Below are 21,436 nucleotides of genomic sequence, written 5' to 3'. Positions count from 1 at the left end.
TGTGAGTCTTGTTATTTTCCATGAAAACAAAGAGAAAGCGAGAGGGGCTCCCTCGTCGGCGTTAATGCAATCAAAATATCGTCCATCACGATAGGCGATCGAGAAAAAAAAAAACGCCCGGAGCGCGGCCAATGGTTCCAACAGCGATGGCTCCTATTGAGATTTACGGATTGAGTCGTGCGGGCCGGACCCCCACACAGAGAAGAGTTTCAATTCAATCACGGACTTCAATTGGCTTGGCACAATCTTCATATTGGTTCTACTTCTTAAAATCGTGTATTCAAATCAAACTATTGGAGACAGAAAAAAAAAATTTCAGAAAGTTGATTGACATTTTAAATCAATGGTATAAAACTAGACTTGGTTTCTGTCTTAATTTTTGTTGTTTTTTTTCCTTTATCGGTGCATGTATAATATGTAAGATTCGATAAGACAAATCCTGATAAATTCGATGTAAGTGAAGCAGTCCATACGTACCTCAATCAATCAATCTAATATAGCACTTTGGAAGCAGCAGAGAATAAGAACAAAAATCGAGAAGGAGAAACGGGCACGTTCACGAATAAGCCAATTACTTTTTTGAATGAATATTTGAATATTATTGCTATATCTATACGACGGGCATACATTATTAGTTTAAGGTACGTTATGGCCACTTAATGCAACGCAAACTGAAGTTAATATGACTTCAGAGTTCAGACGGACAGGCACTCACTAACCACACACGCGCGCGAAAGTGTGAAAAGTACCAGGTGCATTTTGTTTTTGTGATTAGTTCTGTTTGTTTTTTTAATAATATAAGGCATTTCTGTTTCAGCTAGACTATCCCGTTAAATTAATTAAAGTACAACCACCATTTCCCTCCAACAATCTCGACACACCAGTGTTAAATCAAGTGCACTTGTTTAAATTGTTTCTTTTTGACATTCATCTTTCTCTGTATGATTCTTGTTAAACAAAAGTTTCGATGATTCTTCTCTAGGATTGGGGGAGAGGATTCTAATTCTAAACTCAAGTTGAATCGAGTGTGGATGAATGAATTATTATATGGGGCGGGGAAACAACGATGGTGAGATTTGTTGGTCCGTTAAGAGAGACAACAGAAAAAAAAAAGTTTAAGTTTTAATTTAAGAGTGGCACAATGAGCGAACTCCGACGCCATCTAACGACGTCTGGAGAAAATGGGGAGGATACAAAATTAATACTTGGTACTTTGTTAGCAAAAGGGGAAAAAAATGAATGACACAGAATTATCCTCAAATTCCCTATGAAAGGATCTCAACATCATCTAATCTACTCAACGGTTAGCTACGCTCGAATGAAAATAATAATAATAATGCTAGTCGGCTCCGACAGTATCAAAAGAATAAAGGCCAAGAAGTTTGGAATTAATTGGGGGCTCGATAGGAGAAGAAGAAGGTCCATCATTCAGTGTTTAGATAGGAGGTGGGCCTCCCAGGTAACTTAATTTCGGAACAAGGGAGCTGCCAAAAGTGTTGAGGTAATTGCAACAAGAAGGCTCCATGACGCAGGCGGCCAGGAGCAAAGCAATGAGGGCGAGGTGAAACGGTAGAGCCGCTCTGACGATGCGCCACCAATAAGGGACCGCCGAGCGACAGGCCGCTGCTGTAGACGCCACGGCACCGGCACGCCGTTGTTGTTTCTTCTTGGGGACAAGGAGCGGGTCGGTCTGGACCGAAATCTCCTTAACGGGCGGCGGAAGAATGAGAGTCTGGGCATGGCTGGCTGTTGGTGAGACTTTCACTGGCTGGGGCAGCTGTGAAAGTTGGCTGTGCAACAAAATCAGGTCCTGTTGCGTTTGGTCGAGTGTTCGGTTGATACGCGTCAGGGCTGCGTTGCCAGGAGCCAAAGCAGTTTCCAATTTCCGGGCCAGTTGTCTCAGAGAGTGCAATCGCTTCTCGCGTTCGCCCAACGATATAAATTCACCGTCGGAACCCGAGGAAATTCCAGAGTCACACTGTACGCTCAACTGAATGCTGCTCCAGTTTTCCATCCATTTGGAACCTTGAAACAAACAAAGAGAAATATTAAAAATCAAAAACCCGTTGAAAAATGAAGACCGTGTAAAATAAAGTTGCTTACTTTGGCATGTGTCCAATGTTGCAACCGGAGCAGGTTGGGACGGATCGCTGTTTTGAAAGTCAATGTACGACCGAACTTTCTTCTGGTCGGCAGCAATTTCGGCTTTGAGATTCAACAACAGCTCCTGGAACTCTTTCCATGTCCTTTCGGCATCTTCCAATAGGGCCTCCTTTTCCGACACTTTGAGGACAAGCGCTTCCCACATGTGGTAGAGACCCGAAACATCTTCTTTCAAGTTGATACCATCTTCAGTTGAAGGCTGCTTAGCCATACAGCTGTGGACATCAACATTAATTTGCAACAGTGATTCCTTCTCTGCATCGATTTGAGCTTTGATTTGGTGAATCTTGTTCAGATTAAGTTGAAAGTCTCCATCCACACCGGTGTCCAGAACGAGTCCTTCAAGCTCTACAAGCTTGTTTCTGACAGTTTGCACTTGCTGTTGAAGCTGTCGTTGCAGGAGGCCATCCTGAAGGAGAGGAGCAACCTCAGTATCCAGCTGGGCCCATTTATCAATCAAATCTAAAAAACAACCAGACAATTAGAAACATAAATAATGAGGGCCTAATTTGATCATCATACCTCGAACAGGCTTCAATGCATGCTCATCTGCCGACATTTTAAGATGAGACAGTATAGTTTGCAGACACTGAAGGTTGGTTCGACAAGTTGCCAGCAATTCAGCCTGCAAAAAACACAAGATTTTTTTTATTTCAGCAACTCTAAAATTCAACGCTTCAAACAACATGAAATTCTAAACTTAGCCTTTCACTTAAGCGTGAGCGTGAAACAAAACTAACCCCAGAACGGTTGGAAAAATGGATGTCACACTAATTGGCCCATTAGCGTTCAAAGTTTCACGGTACCCAAAAGGTTGATTCACCCATAAAAATAGAAATCAAACAAGGACGTTTTAACAGATGGCTGGTCATGGAGAATGAACGTCGAAGCCATTTTCCAGTTTCCAGGTACTAGAGGTTGCTGTTGTGTCAGTTAGTGAGTCATGAGTCAACAAACAACTTATAAGGCCATCTATTGCTCAAGCTTAGAATGATGACGTTCATTTCTCTTAATCTGTGCCTTTGTAGCCGGTTTCAATTCCCCCCAACAAAGCAACAAATCCTATCCGACTTTCTTCTGTGAGAAACATTTACTTACATATTGAGAGGGTTCCAGTCTGTTGGTGTTGACCACTTTGTGGAAAGTATTGAGTGCAATAGTGAACTGGGAAGCCGAAGTTTCAACAACGTGAACTAGGTCGTCCACATCTGAATCAGAGTCTAAAAGGCGCAGTTCAGTCAGAGCTGAACGATCCGCCATTCCGAAACCTTTTGGCCGTTTGGGTGGTGAACGTTTTGGCAAATGGTGCGGGCGGAAGCCGCGCAAATCGGCGCTCAGGCTTGACGGGCAATCAGATAGGCTGTCCAGGTCATTGCGGTAATCTTCGCCAAATTCCAGCAAGCGACGGGCGCTATCAGCATCTGGTGGATCTTCGCTGTAAGCCTCACTAGCATAGCGTTCCTGATAAAGAATAAAAAATTAATCATTCAAGTCGTGTTTTCTTTTGAATCACCCAATTTTTTAAAAATAATTACCAAATAATTATCCCAAGCCTGTTCGGAGAAATTGCTCGTTTCGTCGACATGGCCAAGACACAGCTCGCCGTCGCTTGGTGCCGAGCGCGGGCTGGAGTTGGTGGACGGCGGTGGTGGCTTCAGCGGGCTGGATTGTGCGTTGACCAGTGGGCCGGCCGCGATTGGCAATGGGGCCGTCGCATCAACTATCCGCGTCAGAGTAGACGATTTGACAATGCGACGGCTGCGTTGACTTCCCGCTCCAGCGCTGCTGCTCTCTCCGGATGAAGAGGCGGAAGCGGCCGAAGCCGAGAGCCTCGACGATTGCAATGTCACACCACTGCCGTCGTTGACTCCCAAGAAGATTTGTGCGTCGAGATCACCCCGGCGAGACAGGGACATCATGTTTCGAAGACGGGCAGAGTGTCTGCGTTGGCGTTGGCGCGCTCCGCCGGCGCTGGCCGACCCCGAACTGCTGAGAGCGGCCAATGAAGATCCGAGTCCTTCGGTCGATGGAGACAGGCGATCCTTTTGAGTCGATGCGTGGCACATGAGAGGGCGAGAGCCGGGCAAACAAGGCGAGTGGGCCGGAGAGGACGTGAGATGATTCAGGGCCGTTTCTGAGGCAGCCCAGCGGGCCGAAGCACCACCCGAGCCGTTGGAACCCAACGTCGTCGTCCCCGAGAGTCCCGAGAAGCTGAGCGGCCTTTGAGGTTTGATCCGTTGTCGCGTTCGCATAACCACCGGAGAAGCTTCCACGGTCTCTGTCGATCCCGGAACTAGGAACGTTCGATTTAACGTGGCCGACCGTCGTCCGCTGCTTCCAGGCGTCTCTTGCACGTCTTCTTCATCCGTCTCACCTTCAGAAGTGAGCTCGCTGCTAGCATCACACTCGCTGTTGTGGACCACTTCTGGGTTGTTGTAGCGCGCTTCCGGCTTGCGGTTCTTGCTTCGACATGCCTCGCCGGACAAAGACACCATCTGTTCGGCCTCCGTTACCAGTTTGTGTACCTTCTCCTTGTTGTAGACGCGACTAGCGTCTACTAGAAACAACAAAAAACAAAACAAAAAAATTGAGAAATTTTCAAATTGATATCAAATAGAAATCGATTGTTGTTGTTGTTTTGTTGTTTTCAGATGTTTCAAATGTACCTTTGTGTTCAGACTCTTCTGGCGAGTCGGCAGACCCGCTTGGAGGCGGAAGTAAACTTTCTTCCAGTTCACTGGCTTCATCCAACTCGATGCCGCCACCCTGTAGCCAGTCAGATTCTGAAGAGTACTGGAACCAAGACTTACTGGACGAGTCGTTATCTTCGTCGCTCTCGAAACTGAGCTTCTTTCTCACGGTCGTATCGTGGCCGTCGATTTCGTCCGCCTGCGTGAATCCAGAACAAAACAAAACAAGCCGTTCCCGTTAAAATGTACGTTTCATTTCAATTAGCTCGACTTGTTTGGATGTCGGCAATCATTACCACTCGACCGGAAGTGTTGGAGGAATAGATCCACTCATTCTCGCTACTGTCGTTGGAGCGGACCAGGGCGCCGTCGGAAAGGTTGGAGCTTCGCTTCCGCGCCGAACCCTTAACATCCTCTTGAGCAATCTAAAAATATGACAAACAATCATAAATAACCCGAGAAAATAAATACTTCCGGAAATGTGGGTGACACTTAGTAACGTATAATATAATATACGGGTGTTTTTTATATTTACCGGGGAATTCTGTGGCCGCGAGTTTTCAGAGTCCGTGTCCGGGTGCTTAAATTCGTAGACGCCCATGTTGGTCCTGGAAGTGGAGACGGGAACGGCTGCCGGTAGCGGTGGCGATAGGCCGCCTTCGGCATTCGACTGCCGCATCTCTTGCTCGTCCACCTTTCATGTCAACACAGTTTTTATATTATAGTATATAAGTTATGAAAGATATTTTCTCTTCTGTTATATTAGAGCCTCGAGCATCATCGATCGCTTCGTCAGATAATCCTCAACTTTAAGTCAAAGTCACGATGCACGTCGTACACTGTGTGGACTCTTTTTTTTTCTTTCTTTTCCAGTTCTGAATCTCTTGAATCTTTCATGAGTTTTCGAAATAGACATTGATCTGGATTTATCTGACGAGCGGGACAAGACAAAAACACGTTTGAGACAGACCTGCCCGGCTATGTGATTGATGTGAGACGGACTGGAATCGTCAAGTCGGGCTTGCTTCCTAGGCAATCCGACTTCGCTTTCCGGGCTGCTGATTGCCGCTCTCCGCCCGTTCCAGAATTCCTGTACACACATAACAAGAAAAGAAAGAGAAACACCAAAGTTTTAGCGTCGTCCACAACCCAACAAACACACACGCAGACATTTTTCTGGAAAAGGAAGAAGAGAAGAAGAAGAGGAAAAATGGGATTCGAAAATAGAATGCAAGGCGGTCTCAGGGCAGAAAGACACACTCTTCCACTACATTTACAAAAGGAGAAGACGGCTAGGAGAAGTATAAGAGAGAAATGAAAAGAGAAAGGGAGAATAAGAACGCGCATGAAAGTAGGCCATTTCTCTCTCTCTCTCTCCTTCCCTCCTAAATTGGAATGGTAGATAGCTAGGGAACCTTTTTGTCTATCGAAGAGAAGGGGGAAACCTGTATCTTTTTTTTTTATTTTTCACGCAGAGTATCAAGCACGCGAGTTTCTAGTCAAAGTCTCTCCAGCGCTCCAAACTCCCACCCATCTACGTGCGGTTCGAGCCAGATGTCCAGCTATTAAGCGGGCCACCATTTCCGACGAAACTCCACCTTTTCACAACATTCTAGAGAGTGGACAAACGGACAAACTCCACAGCGAGACAATGACCAGCGGGGGAACGCAGAGGGGTGACAGTCATCGTACCGACATTATTATTATAGTATATACTATTTTATACCATCCGAGTTGATTATCGACCAACTTAATCAAATGTGTTACACGTCTATAATCTAAACGGACGCCGTGATCGATCACCAAAAAGTTACTCGTAAGAATTTTCGTTTTTAAATAATAATAAAAATAAAAGAAACCGTAAAACCGTTCAAGTCGCCAAGGTGACCGTTACGAGCGCGTCTAGAGAGGTGCGTTAGTCACGCATACACACGAAACGGTTATGGGACTTTAGGGAATTTTGTAAATAATCAAGCGTTGTTATCTCTCTCAGATACGGCGGGATGCGCCATTTGATCAAACGATAACCATCCCATTTGGGTGCTTAAATACGAGAAAGGTCTATTAGATGAAATATGAGAAGGGGGGGTCCGTCCCATACGGGGGGATTAGAAAGTCGAAATAACAAAGTCGACGGGGGAGCAACAAAGCATTTCAAATTACCACCAACATGAATAAATATCTCGTATAAGATATATGTATGCAATCGATTGTTGACCAGGCGATGCATTCAAACACCGGAATTGAAATGAGCCGTGCAATCAACAGGCAAAACCGCCGCCCCACCTATTTGAATAGCAATGACTGTCGGCACCTCACCCTTCCCCAAAAAACCCGAGTGGAGAGACCCTCACATTTACATGTCTACTCACGATGAAGAAAATAAACAATGGCAGATCCTTCTTAGCTTCTTTCGAGCTGGTCAAAATAAACACAGAAGGAGCCGAATGGGAGAGAGAGATATGGCTAGATAACGAGACGTCGGATTGGATTCTAAACATGGAGCGATGCTGTTGATGTTAACGTCATCAACATCGCTGTAAATATTACACCAAACAGTGATTAGACAGAAATTTACGCGTGCAACCGAGGTTGACGTAATCTCTCGCGTTCGCCGTTTTTTTCAAATTCTTCCAACCCAAACCGCCAGACCCCCCACAGCAAATTTCTGTTCATCTTTCAGTTAATAAAACGTCAAGTAACGCAGCTGAATTCTAGTGTTTATCATAATTATAAAGAATGAAAACAAAAGAAAAACAAGTGCCCGCTAACGCACAAAAAAATTCAAATGAAAAAAAAAAGGCCGACAGCGCTCAATTCTCGTGCAGACACCCCGTGTCGAGTGCAAAGGCCACCAGTGAGCGAGTAAAGGGGGGTTCCTTAACTTCCTTGAAAGGTCCTCAACCCACCACCCCGGCCAAAAGGAAAATTAAGTTACACAGACCGCAACCTACAAAAAAATCCCGTTGATGTCAGTTTTAATAAACACGAGATGAAAAATCTGAACTTTTTGGGAGACAAACAAAAAACAGACCACAAAAAAGTTTCCCTTCCATCCCGATGGATTTCTCACGACCGAAAACTGTGTGTGCGTGTATGTGACTTTGGAGGAGATGCGGCCGATAAAGTCTCTGAAAAATTGGTTGTACCTTAAGGCTTTCTATCACACATGATGTCTATTGTTTCGAGCTTCCAGCATCGACCCCGCTGCTGCTCACCTGCAACAATCCGGGTCTATTTTTTTTTATCCCCGTTTCTTTTTGGGTTTAACTGTACATGTTATTCTTCCCCTATGAAACATTTCTAACCATTTTTCTTTTCCCTTTTTTTATTATTTTTGAAAGAAGCACAAAGGACCACCCTACGTAATGGCTGGCGGCCAATCACGTGACAATTGTGAAATAGATGATGAAAGGAACCCTTCCACCATTCTTCCAGCTACTGACCGCAATTAATGATCCGAGGTAGGGAGAAGGAGGAGGGGCTGGAAGAGTTGAATAGAATTTTTTAATACAATAACAATCGAAATCAACCTCAAAGGTGTTTCCTGTTTTGGACGAGACGCGCGTGTGTGTGTCTGTCTGTGTGTATGTGTGTGTGATTATTTGTTCCAGTTGATCGGGGGCGACCAGGTTCGAGGCGCGTTCAGGAAAATAAACACACACGCACGCACGTATAGAGAGGCAGTCGGAATTACAATCCTTATAATAAATACGCAAATGTCCGTCCGAGAGAGACGAACGAGGTGGAGGTGGTGCTGTCAGCACGTTGCAGCTGCCGCTCCCCCACGCTCCAACGCTTTTGATTTCATAAACTCAAATCAATTGCAGGCCCCTTTTAGTATAACGGCGACGCCAGCTATTTGTTCTTTCTCTCTAGTGCTGCTCTTACGACTACCCGGTAGCCAGTTTGAAAGGGGGATTTCACGAAACCTACTACAGCTGTAAAATATTTTACGACCTACAACAAATCGTGGAACAAAGAAAGAATAAAAGGAAAAAAAGAGAAGCGAACCCATCATCACGCAAGAAACACTAGCTACTACTACTACTACTACTTCGGGACTATTTCGGGAAATGACTTAGAGTCAAGAGCAAAGGCAGTCGTGTAATGGAGGAACGCGAGACCGTTACGACCCAAGTGAAACAAAAAGAAAAAAGGGTTAAACGATTCCCGGCGTGTCACGCCAAAGGTCGCAAACAGAAACCGTAGAAACGGTGACGACGCTGCCACACACACACACATCTAATAATTAAAAAAAGAACCGACCTACATCTCTTTGAATCGAATTTCGGCGCAAGGTTACTGGGTTTCCGATTATTCTACCCAAGTCTAATATTTAGTAATAAGTTAATAACGGTGAGCCCGCACCACTACGGCCGGGGCAAAATTCCGGGGTCGCGGCGGTTAGGAGGAGGAAGGAAAAGAATGGAATTCCGTTGTGCATCTAATGACGTCTCAAAACGATCGATTAAAAACGCATCGGCATCTTGGTGGAAGAAAGAAAAAAAAACGGCCAAAGTTTAACATTTTTTTCCCGTTTCTTTTGAGGCATGTGGGTAGCAGCCGACTCCCGGTAATGACAGGGCGAACTCAAGTTCGTTCCTTGTACGGAAAAAAGGAAAAAAAGAGAAAAACTACAGGAGTTTTGCCGGTTGTCGACTGGGCGAGCAGGACTGTCAAAAACTTTCAGGTGGGATTAGTCAAACAAAGGAGAAAACGAAATAAATGATAGTGACGGGTCACGAGCCCATAAGATACTCTCCGATACTACGAAGAAAAACCCAAACTCCCTTTCTCTCCCCCAGTATGTTGTTCCTCCGGGCGGATTCAACCCAGAATCACCCAGATTTCATATTTTCTCCCCCAAACAAAAACCAGTATATCTATGCGCTCAGCTTGTGGCGCACGGTCAACTTATTACTAGTAATCATCTTTTCTCCCTGGCTAGAGATTGGACCAACGGGAGAGAAGGAGGGGGGAGATTGGTGGGCATAGACACACGGAGGGTGCCGAGATAACGAGAAAATTCTGGCAGACGGTAAAAGAGAAGTTTCAAAACAATACACACAAATTTCAAAGAATTTCCCTATTCTCTTTCCCCCCCACCCCCATGAAATGTTATTTTCCTTTGTGATCCACCAACCACCACCACCAGCACCACTTTATCACGAGCCGGTCGCAGTCGGGTGGTTTTGATGAATCGACATCGTGAGCTGGATTATATATTTATATTTTGTTGTTTTTCGGCCGTTGGTCCCTTGAAAATGAACGTTTCGGGAGAGCCGATGCGATCTGATTACTTTCAACAGAAGGCACTGCTGCTCCCGTGTCCCGCCACCAGAAATAGTCTCTCTCTCTTTCTCCAAAAGATATTGTTTTCGATAATCAGTGGAACGTATCTAACGTTCCGGCCGGAAGTGTTGGTGGAGAGACGAAAACCACCCGAAATGGCGCGGCGGTGTGACCCGATTGCTGGATGAGCAGATGCCTGTTTCTCACTTGTGCGTACGTGTGTGAGTGAGTGAAAAAAAATACACACAGACACATAAAGAAATAAAGAAGAGATAGGGAAAATGGCTTCGTGTGGCGTAAAAAATAACAAAAAACACAAGAGAGAGAGAGAGAGAGCCGAATCGCCGTAAAAGGTGCGCCCATTGTGGGTTTTAGTGGAGATAAGAATGAAAAAGTCAAAAGAACCAAAGGGGGGATAAGAAGAAGAAGGTAACGATCGATCTGTTTAATACTGACCGGTGGTTTCTTAGCCAAGGCCTCCAGGTGGTATGTCCACTCGAGGATGCGAAGCAGCAGGCGGTGATAGCGGTTCTCCAGCAGCCGGCCAAGTTTAGGGTTCCAGGAGGCACAACGCTGGCAAGCCGCTCCGAATTCTGCCGAATGACCGTCGATCTCTCGTTTCAGTCTCTATATCGTTTCAAACAATACAAAAATAATAATCGTAAAAAAATAAATATTAAGGCAATTCAATTTAACGACAGCCAGTGACAGCAATCATCCCCCCACCATTTTCATAGCGGTACCATCTCCGAAAAAAATGATTTCGATTGTTGTCATCAACTGTATTTTGGTTTTTTATTGCGTGAAAACAGACGGGACTCACGAAATTTCAATTATCCACAGAGAGCTACCACAAAACATCAAAGCAGAACGTTCCTTCAAACAGAAAATTGATGCCAGCTACAAGCGAAATAATCTTTTTTCTTTCTTTCTTTTTTTAATGGATATACACCGAAGGCTTGGGGAGTCACATTACGTCGACGATCCGCCCCCTTCTGTGAGCTGATCGATCACGTCTCTTTTACCTCTACACCGCAATCTTTTTTTATTTCTTTAAACATTTTTACAAAAGAATCAACAAAGACATAAAAGTAAAAAAACAAATTTTTCAAAAAAAGGGTTTCCCAATTTAACAACAGAGAGATAAAGGGCGGTTTCACTCCGCATATGGTATGATCCGCTCTAGAGAGAGAAACTGTAGATCCACTTCCACTCGAGATAGAAAGAAAAAAACGATGAAATATATACAGCCGCCAACAGTCAGGGACAGTCCCACTTGTTTTTTTACGAGTCTGCGAAGCCGTTACAACCTTTTTTCTAATGAGAGGACACACATCTATAGACTCCCTGGCACTATCTAGAAAAAGGGTAAGAATAGCTGCCTCTGTACAATCCGTCCGGATGGGATTTCGTTTCTAGACTGGACAGCCTGAACCCAGGGCTTGTCCAGCATAAAGAAACAAACAACACACAAACAGAGGCAAACATAGAAAAGCGACGTCAGAGTCATAAATAATCGAAAGTGAAGTCATCCTTCACACGAAAAAAAACCACGAGTTTTACTTTAATTGCGAAGAAAAGAGGGACTTTAATAATTGGATATTATATAATATTCGGTTTCTCTTTTTCGTAGTAGACGCAGAATTGGCAATGAAAAATGATACAGCATGTCCATTGTGCATTCCATTTACAATAGTTTTGCCCAGGCTTGCGAACAAGTGGGAGGGTTCGGGGTTTGGTTGATTGCCTGTTTACCTCCCATTTCTATTCCTATGCGCAATCACGATGTCCACGTGACTTCCCAGGAAAAAAGAAGGAAAACCCAAAGGGAGAAGAAAAAACGCCATCCATCAATGAAGGAATTATCGATTCACCACGACCTCGACTATGACATCATTTGGTTGCGAACCGAGAGAATCTAATAAGCAACAAACTGCGATTCTCCAGAAGAGAACGGCTCGAGTTGATGGATGAGCAAAAGATTGAGCATGACCGATCCACGGTCTTCGGTGAAGATTCGTAACGGTGACCAACACACAGCCGCGATGCTAATGTTTTTAGCATTGAAAATGATCAAGAAAAATGAAAATAACGGATGACGTCAACGACCGACTGCTACCCCCAGCTACTACCTGTCCCGACATGCTTGAAGCAAAGAAAAAAATGGCGTTCTTTATTGTTTTTACGATGCCCATAGACAGGAAAGAAAAAGAAAAGAACGAAAAAACAACTGAGACTATTTCTCCTGAGATTGAAGTTGAGGGGTGGATTGTCTTCTCAACTAGGCGTGGGTTTTCTTTCATTTCTCTTTTGTTCGAATGTGTGTCCGGCAACGGCCAAGGTCCGGAAAATACGACGTCTACTGTATAATTGGATTGGCCAACAAAGCGGCGCTGATGGCAAGGCAAAATGTGGTTTTTAAGCAGCCGGAAACTCGGAAGGAGCTTCTTTTATTTTTATATATTTTGACTTTTTTTTTACAGTTCTCATTGCCGGACGGTTGAGAAGTGGCCAACCTTCACAGTTGATTGCAAACAACGGGCCAATTTTCTCTTTCCAACAATGAATTTGATGTTCATGAACCTTTTCCTTCACACATGCGCACGCCGGAAGTCACTTGCGCTCCCACCTTCACTGTCTTGTGGAAATCTAACGGTGTAACAAGCTCCTTTTTAATTTTCGTTTAAAATAAAAATGACGATACCCAAATTGGGCAAAAATACAACACTGATACGAAAACGATAAGGAATTGGCCAGACGAGTTTTGGGCCACCCACGTTCTTCACACTTACACCTAGCAACGTGAATTCACGAATCAGACATAAAAAGAAAAATCAAGTTACCCAATCCGAACAGAGGTAATATATCCGAGAGAAAGATGATGGCAGCTAGATTCTATTCGGACATCGTATATTCCGCCACTGTCAACACACCGAGTAGATAGAGAGAGAGAGAAACACAAGAGGGCCAGCAACAACGTTGGATGATGGTTGTGTGTGTTTTTAACTATCCCCTCTTCGAGACTCTCTCGTATCACGAATGAACAAAAAAAAGCCAACCACACGGAGAGATAAGCCCAACACAACTGGCGGCCCTCGAAGGGAACACCGAGGGTCTTACCCAATTCGCCTGGGCCGCATACACACAATACGATAGCCGATAGCTGCCGCCAGTCGGCGCCACCCATTCTGAAAGAGAACTCGTTGGGGGAAATGACACATCGATATATACGATATATGCGCTGGGGGGACCCACGCAAGTGAATACACACACACACACAAGCCAAACTCTCCATTTCCACGATGTCGTAAAAAAACGTGAAACTTTACTTTTTCAATTGGCAAGGACAAAATAAATAAAAAAAAACGCGCAGCGACGACTTGGACGCGGAGAGTGACACGCACCAAAATGGCCAACTGGTCCTAAAAAGGTTTCCAATCGAGACGGACGCCATTTTCTGTCAAAATTTGTTTGGTGAATTTAGAAAAGAAATATACGAGAGTCAGATGACGGTGTTGAGCGAATGTCAAGGTCCAAAAATAGCCACACGCCCACACTGTCAACTTGGGCCAAGAGATTCTTTCACGACTTCCCGATTCCATCTCCCGCGCTCTACTTTTATTTTACCCGAATCTGTCTGTCTGCCTTTTTGTTTTCTTTTCGTGTGTTTATTTTTACGGATCAATTTTTTGGATCAAGTGCAAAAATAACGCAACTTCATTTCGACGCTTTCATCGACAAGGACAAATGCAGAGCGGCGGAACGACGCCGTCAAATTGCGACCGCGTTTCGCGCATAACCCATTTCCTTAATGCGGAATCAAGAAAAACAGAATCTCAGGCCGCCAGGGACGCGCATTTTTGTCACCTCGGGTTTATTCCTAGCTCAATGTTGCTCCCGCGTTTCCCTCTCTCTCTATCTCTGCATGGGGTCAAACGCTGTTTTTCCCGACCACACGGGAGACCCTTCCGTCCGGTGGATGGATCGGTGGATGTATTTTGGCACTCGACGTGCAGTAAGACGAGGGTCACAAAGCCAAGAAAAGCCACAAGAAACCAGTTGGCAAGTGGGACGGCCATTCTAATCAACGCCGACCCATCAAGCCGTCAGTAAGTTGACATTTTGTACTACGTCAAAATTTTGTTATTCAAATTACCCGTTTTTTCCCGCTATCAATTATATCCCGCTCAGGGTTCGCCTTTTTTTTTCTATGTTGGAAGGACGGGTGGTACGGTAGTTGCGTGACGAAACGTGAGTCCATTAGTTACGAAGCCAACAATCTGCTGCGCCGGCACTATGAACTCTTCTAGCCTTTTTTTTTCTTCTTTCCTTTCTGTGTGTGTGTGTGTCAGTTGTTTGGGCGATTCTAATGGGATTCTGTAGTGCGACTATTGCTCTCGAGTCGCCCTCTATTCATCCGTCCGTCCATCCATCGGCCGTCAGCCGAATCGAGAATAAAATCCTGTTACAAGGCGTCACGCTCTGAACATTCGTTTCGTTTCCCTCTCGTCATCAGCTTTTCATTCTGTTTTTAGACGAATCGTCCTTCCCCTAACCTCGAGAGAAGAAAAATAAAAATAAAAAACTAACCGCGGCAACCCAATTTTCCACCGGCCGACGATTCACGGAAAAAACGAACGAACGAAATGCTGCCTGACCGATTACTAATTCGAATTTTTTTAATTGAGTCACGAAAGACTCTTTCGCCATCTACAGGTTACTAAACATACTACGACGACTCCGGGTTCCCGCTTCGCGTAGGTGTTTGAAAAGTCCCTGACAGTTCTGGGATTTCCAATCTAACGGGGATACAAATTCTCTGAGACGAAGTCTACGATCTACTGTCTATTTCAGTAAGTTTAAGTTTAAATGACTACGAGTGTTTACTAAAAATCAAAACGCCTAAAAATTTAAAAATCCACGATTATGGCATTTCATTGAATGTCAGGAAAAATCGAAATCACGAGTTTTCCGGAAATATTAGACAAATTTCATTGATTGCCAGAAAAGTCCTAATCCGCCACAGTTCCCAAATTCCCAAATCAATAATTTTCAATGGGTAATTAATAATTCAAGGAGACAATGATATTTCATTGCATGCCAGAAAAAAAATTCTCTTGCAAAACCTGAATTTCCCCGAAATACTGGTCACATAGTACCGCCATCTAGCGAAAGAAATAAACAGCTCACCTTATATTCGACGATGCGCCGGTCTAGGGTTTCCCGCGTCCATTTGGGACGCAAGACGAGTTTCGGCACCTTACTCTCCATGCGTTTCAGCCACTCGCGAAGTAATCGCAATTGTAATTGCAAATCTGTTAAAAAACAAAAAAAGAGTTACAAATTACGATCACGCCATTTCCCATTCGCCATAGTCAGGTGATTCGAGATTCTTTTCTTTTTTTTCTTTTTCGCCAACTTGATAGTCTTCGCACACATTGCGGAAGAGAAAACCGAAGACGACAATAACGGAATTCGTAATTTTGTCCATACCCGGAATGGTAACTTCAGCGTCAGTCTGGCAGCCTACGGCAACCGACTGGTTGTTGGTGCCTGTTGAGCGGGCGTTCATTTCGGCCATTCTGAGATTCTCCAGGTCGCCATTGTCCCACGACATTTCACCGTTGAGGCTGCGACAGCTTTCTATTAAATCGCAGCTCATCAGGAAAGTGTAGTCGGCGTTGCCCAGCCAGTCCGCGTTTCCATTGTTCTGTCCGGCTGATCCCGTGGGAGCGTTCAATGCGCCAGCGTCTTCCTTGGCGGTTAGCGGAGAAGCGCCGAAAGAGCGACGCCATTGAACTCTGCCCACACCCTTCTCCCTGTGGAATAATAAAAAGACACGTCAATCCCAAAAGAAAATTTAAAGAATAAAAAAAAACAATAAAAATGTTTGAAATGATGGGCTTCTGTCGAAGAACTTCCCACCCAACACGACATATGGTCAGGGAATGGCCGGAAGTGTTCCGTGATCGATAGGAAGTTCGTCTGTTACCAATTATACACATTGCGTGACTCTTTGGTTCGTTCAGACCGTTAAAAGATAAGGACTGATTGAATTTGAGGAATCACGTCTGGCAATTGTCACAGGAAACAAGGAAAAAGAGGGGCTTTATATTTTTATCGTTTCTAATCCCGAACGTCTCGTGATCTAGAACAGCTGGGCCAGCTGATAGTCCTCAGACCATGACAGATCGTGTTTTCTCGACTTCTCTTTTGTTATCGGGTGAAAATTGAATGAAGAATAGCCCAAAAACAAATTCTATTAGGCGACCTATTTCTCTTGCATTTTTTAATGGATGGCTCTATTTTGTGGCGAGACTTGGGAGATAATATCGACATGATGAATGAGAGACGAGAAACTTTTACTTGATGCGAGTGAGGCTGTTGAAAGGCCGTTCCCACTTGAGTCGAGCTGTTACGTCCGGCGTCTGAGGGACGGCAGACGGCGGCGTATCAGATGACGGCGTTCCAGCACCTCCTTGATGACAAGGATGCGACAACGATGACATGGAAAAACTGTTCTTCAAAGCTGACAGAGCAAAGTCTAGAAACAAAAAGAGATTTTGTCGATGGTGTGTTATTGTTTCGTCTTTTAAAAAAGTATCAGCAAAAACTAACCAGTAGTGAGCGAAGGTCTTGACGGCTGCTCCATCTGATACTTGAATGCATTTTTGTGGAATAGGTCGAGTGACATGCGCGTCGTGGCTGCTGACAGGTTAGCCGGCGAAAGAGCCACTCCGGGACTGAAGTGAAGTGGTGTTGAGCTAGACATTTGCATAGGCAGCGTTTTCGTTGTGGAGCTGGGCTGGCCTCCACTGGGCGGAGGAGACCTCCATGGTTTTTCCATTCTAAAAATCAAAAATACAAATATTTTAGGACATCATTTAAGTACGTAAATTTTTTTTTTAATTTCTCATTCTACAACTAGTGGAATAGTTTTTGTTGAAAGTTTAAAGTAGTCGCCCTTCTAGAGTTCTACTTGCCCTAGTCTCCGACATATAATCACATGTCGAGATAAACAAAAAAAAAGTAGCAATCCAATTCCACGAAACTAACAAGAAAGTTTCATCGTGGTTCAATGACTGAAACAGGAGATTTCAAATTCATCCAAGCATAAACAAGAAAGCATAGGATCCAAGAGCAGTTCTCACGAACCTTATGGGAATCAAGATAACGTCCAACGTAAAGCCAGAGCCTTGAGTTCAATAGTTCAGGTCTTTAAAATAGATTAGTTTTCAGTGTAAACAAAAACAAACGGCATAGACGAGATCCTTGAAGGGAGAAAAAAAAACTGGCAGATGGCCTCCAGTCGATAACTTGCCGAGGTTTTTCAAATTTTTCCTAAACATTTCCGTGTTTTTTTTTTACGCTGGGCCTTTCTAGCTGGGCCATGGTCTCCATACATCTATTTCTGTGGTAAACTGGTTTGGAAATCCAAGTTAGAAAGTGTTTCAAGACCCTGCTGAAAGGAAACCAAGCGATACGAGCTCCTTATCGCGCACAATGTAAATTTCACAAGAGGAGGAGAAGTACAAGTACACTACCGTCAAAGGTAGTCATTTCCAAATGAAGCAATACTTCATTTTTTGGCAGGAGTTTCGTTCAAAAACTCATTGATGAATAACAAAATCTATGGTGAGTTCGCCTGCTCTCTGTGCATTCATTGATTAGGAACGTCGTTAAGTTTAAGTAATACTTTGGGGGCTAGCTTAAGTCTGAGAAACTGGAGCACAGCGGCCTAGCTATAAATAAGAAAATAACTGGGGCGAAATCTGTAAACCGCTAACGATGGTTCGCAAAGAAAGCTATTTGAAATCTGAATTGGAAATTTGCTTCTTTTACGTGATTCAACTACGCAACTGCATTTGACGGGCCTCTTGATACCCATAATGCCTAGACAGCTTTTGTTAAGTCGCATTGGCACCAACCTCGGTGTGTCACGTTACCTTTACATACGTACAGCGCATTTAAGAGATTTGCAACGAAACCCCCCCCCCCAAACAACTGTCATCTATTACATTCACTTACACGGGTCATCGTTTTCAACTGATTAAATTCTATCCGATTCAACTTTCTTCATTCAAGAGCTGCATAAGGCAATCAAATACAATCGGTACCCTTTTTCGGTGGTCACTTGTTTCTTTTAAAAAGCAGAACAGAACAGAATGAATGATAGGGTTTCTCCATTTCAAAATGAGAGGCCCTTAAAATAAAAAAGGCTGACTGGTTTAGCATTTGTTTTTGTCCGGACCACCTGAGAATTGGACGGCCGGAATACCAGCAGATGTTTGGCCAGTTGCGATGAATGTTCAAAGACCCCATGAGAAAGAAAAAAAAAGTCCCGACAATTACACAGATATTTCGAAGTAGATAAAAAAAATAGTTGGTTGGTGAAACCCAAACAATATTTCAGTGTTATTACAGTTTCAAACAATTATTTAGATCTTTTTTCAACGTTAAGATGGTATCAGAATGGCCTGGACAACTTTCACCACAAAAGACATTTTAACTTATGTGACCTCACCGCTTAAAAAGTTAGAAAGTTTTACTAAGTGGCATTGACTGAAATGGAAAGAAGAGAGAATAAACATAAAACAAAAAGAAGAAAAAACCAATGAATGAAAATCTTGGCAAAAAAAGTCCCATCAATGCCTATTAAACCCGAGGAATAATAATAGAAATCGTGCCTCTAATACAGACCACAAAATACTCGTAATAGCCTAAGGAAGTTGTTCACTAATGAGTTAACTACATCAACGCTTATACGGAACCCTCTGGCCTGTTCCTCGGTGATCTAACGGCCGGCATTTAAAAACGATTGTATACCAGTGGCAATTGAGAAACGCCTAGCTAATAAAAAACCATAATCGAAAGATTAAAAAAAAGTGCATGACGCCAGACATTCCATTCTTCCCAGTGGCCTTCTTCCTTGTCCATATAATGCTGGAAACTTGATTCCGAAAATACCAGAGTGTGTGGAATATATGAGCAGTCTGCGTTCAAGAGTTGTCGATTTACAAAAAAGGCTAGTCAAACAACTTTGCTTTAGCGCTGCACCCCAACTTGTTTCCCCTCCATTCTACAAACAAATCCGCCGGGTATCCTATACATAATCCAAACAAAACATTGGGGGAAGAAAAAAACAAGTTTCTACCAGCATAACATTTAATGCGAAAAAGTTTCAGCTTCGTTTGAAGCCGGTTGAACAACAAAATTCCCAGAGTAAAAATAAAAATGTTTTAATACCTCCTACAGAAGTTTGGGTCTGTTATGGCGCTATTTTGAAATCGTTGAATAATCCACGCTGTCAACGATTTAACGAATGCTATCCTTCCACATTTGCATGTCAAATCCCACGCACACACACACAAACAAAAAAACGCATCCCCATTTAGGGAAACCTTTCCTAATAAAAACACGCGCACCGTAGTTGAAATTCGAATAGCTGTGATCAGTGTTGCTGAAACTTTGGAGAAATAGCGAGTAAGCGAAACACGACCGAATCGCCAGAAGGCTTTAGTGATACTCTCTCTTTCCCTACGACGTGCTTCGAAGGTCCCACCAAAGACTTACGGTTTTAAAAATACGTCTTCCAGTGGATCGTTGCCGCTCTGATGGTGCCAGGCCGTTGCAGCCTTGGTTGCTGGCCTGGGTCCGGCCGAGGGAGTCTGGTCGCCTTCCCGGAAGCCATTTGGAGTGGACATTCGGCTCCTTTACTTCCCTTGAAAAAAAAAAAAAAAAACCCTATCGTGATAGAGAAATAAAAAAAAGAAAACAAAAAGGTTACTAGGTGATTGCAGACGACATGATTGTGAATTGTATTGCTAACGGATGGTACCAAAGGATGCCGTTAAAAATGTTAACCACTAAAAGTTCACTTTCAAGCAAGGTCATACGGCGCAATTTTTGTATTGTGTTCACCGCAAAATGTGTGAGAGCAAGTAGAAAATCACAAGCCCTCCTACTCGTTTTAAACTGGTGGCTTAGTCTGCTGACTGAAGTCTCCCGGAGCCTCGGGCATTTCGTGCAAAGGAAATATTGCCGTGACCAAGGCTACAAGAAACGTTGGGGAATCTATACATCTCATCCGGTTTTAAATTTCATTCCGGACGGGTAAGGTATTCCTCCGCATACGTCGCTTTCATCACCGTAACGTCAGAGGGAGGAGGAGAGTGTTACAAATTTCTACGAGTCGCTGAAAAGGGGGGGCTGACGGAATAAACGTCTAATGCCAGCCTCCTCCTCCTCCCAAAGTCTTATCGCACTCAATAATCGTAACCGTTGAAAATTCATTCAAATTGTGAAATTAAATTCCAACCAGTCACGTACACGTGGCTGTTGGAGACTTTTCCCGCGCCCTTTTTTTTACGTCGTACAAACTGAATATTAATTCTACTCCTCCTACTCCCCCCATTGACTTATTACGAATTCAAAGTCGCGACCATGAGCTTCTTAGTCTCTTGTGGGGTGTTTCTCTTCTTTTTTTTTTGGCCCCAGCCTATTTGACTCACCGCATAGAGAAGAAAAAACAAATAAAAATCTACTGAATGACGAAAGTTGGGCGAAAACGAAGCCCCAGAAATCGAGTGGAAAGTTGAATAAAAACAGACGCCTAAATGAAAAAGAACAAACTAGAGAAATTGCTAGAAAAAAGACTTTTATCGATTCACATTTAATTCTCTATACAACGGTAGTCTGGCTGGGAACATATTGTTCGTCAAAAGTTTCCCACTGCAATCAAACTTGCTGAGGTGATTCGGTCAATGGCTGAAAGTGTGTGCATTACCTTGGAATGGCTACTGTTTCAATTCTGAACAACTCGAGGTGTTGATGGAAGTGTCGGCGTCGTCTTTTTGGGTGTCACTTATTCTCGGGTCACACTTAATCAAACGTTTAAACCTGTGCAAAAACATTTAAAAGTGAGGCAGTGGACAGGACAACGCCTGATGATTTGACACAACAACTCGAGCCGCCATTCACTATCGAGACTGAGCTGGGACTTGGAAGTTGGAAATTGACAAGTTCCATCCCAACACACACAACAGACTGCCACCTAGTGTTACGCCAACACAACATCCTAGCGTTTGAATTTGAAATCCAATAGCAGGTTTCCGCAACCTTAACCGCCCGCAGTGAAACGGTCAGGCATAAACTTTCTTCAATAGGGTTGCCGCATCTTATTCTTGTTTATCAAGATGAGCTGGAGGGTATCGTTCAAAAATAACACAACCGTTTTGATGATAACTTTTCGTTTTAAATCCATTTACAATTAAGTGTTTCACAAGTAT

At 43.8% G+C, this 21,436-nt stretch overlaps 1 protein-coding gene across 3 annotated transcripts; it reads right to left on the bottom strand.

Annotated features, from left to right (window-relative positions):
• Positions 1-257: 257 nt before the first annotated feature.
• LOC124320227 lies at positions 258-21,152 on the bottom strand. Of its 3 annotated transcripts, none has more exons than XM_046782987.1 (16): positions 20,935-21,152; positions 19,722-19,892; positions 16,767-16,996; positions 16,515-16,692; positions 15,642-15,967; positions 15,339-15,463; positions 10,605-10,775; positions 5,824-5,943; positions 5,389-5,547; positions 5,150-5,278; positions 4,830-5,052; positions 3,699-4,720; positions 3,262-3,624; positions 2,686-2,788; positions 2,104-2,625; positions 258-2,025 (listed from the first exon to the last, which is right to left on the bottom strand). In XM_046782987.1, exons 2-16 carry the CDS (start codon positions 19,850-19,852, stop codon positions 1,436-1,438), a joined length of 4,392 nt encoding a protein of 1,463 aa, XP_046638943.1. In that variant the 5' UTR covers positions 19,853-19,892; positions 20,935-21,152; the 3' UTR covers positions 258-1,435. The 3 variants fall into 3 exon arrangements, with proteins under 3 accessions (XP_046638943.1, XP_046638944.1, XP_046638945.1); XM_046782988.1 differs by having other exon boundaries at positions 3,699-4,717; XM_046782989.1 differs by lacking the exon at positions 19,722-19,892.
• Between the last annotated feature and the right edge of the window lie 284 nt (positions 21,153-21,436).

Source organism: Daphnia pulicaria, chromosome 1, assembly GCF_021234035.1.
Source record: "Daphnia pulicaria isolate SC F1-1A chromosome 1, SC_F0-13Bv2, whole genome shotgun sequence".
Taxonomy (NCBI): Eukaryota; Metazoa; Arthropoda; class Branchiopoda; order Diplostraca; family Daphniidae; genus Daphnia; species Daphnia pulicaria.
This window is presented reverse-complemented; position numbering and strand designations above follow the sequence as displayed.

What these genes read in the sequence shown, in the direction of transcription:
- LOC124320227 (XM_046782987.1), bottom strand. Translation starts at nt 19,852, where the DNA reads ATGTCCACTCCAAATGGCTTCCGGGAAGGCGACCAGACTCCCTCGGCC. An exon ending in GAAGACGTATTTTTAAAACC is followed by an intron (nt 16,997 to 19,721) that starts GTAAGTCTTTGG and finishes TTTGATTTTTAG; the next exon opens with AATGGAAAAACCATGGAGGT. An exon ending in AAGACCTTCGCTCACTACTG is followed by an intron (nt 16,693 to 16,766) that starts GTTAGTTTTTGC and finishes TTTTGTTTCTAG; the next exon opens with ACTTTGCTCTGTCAGCTTTG.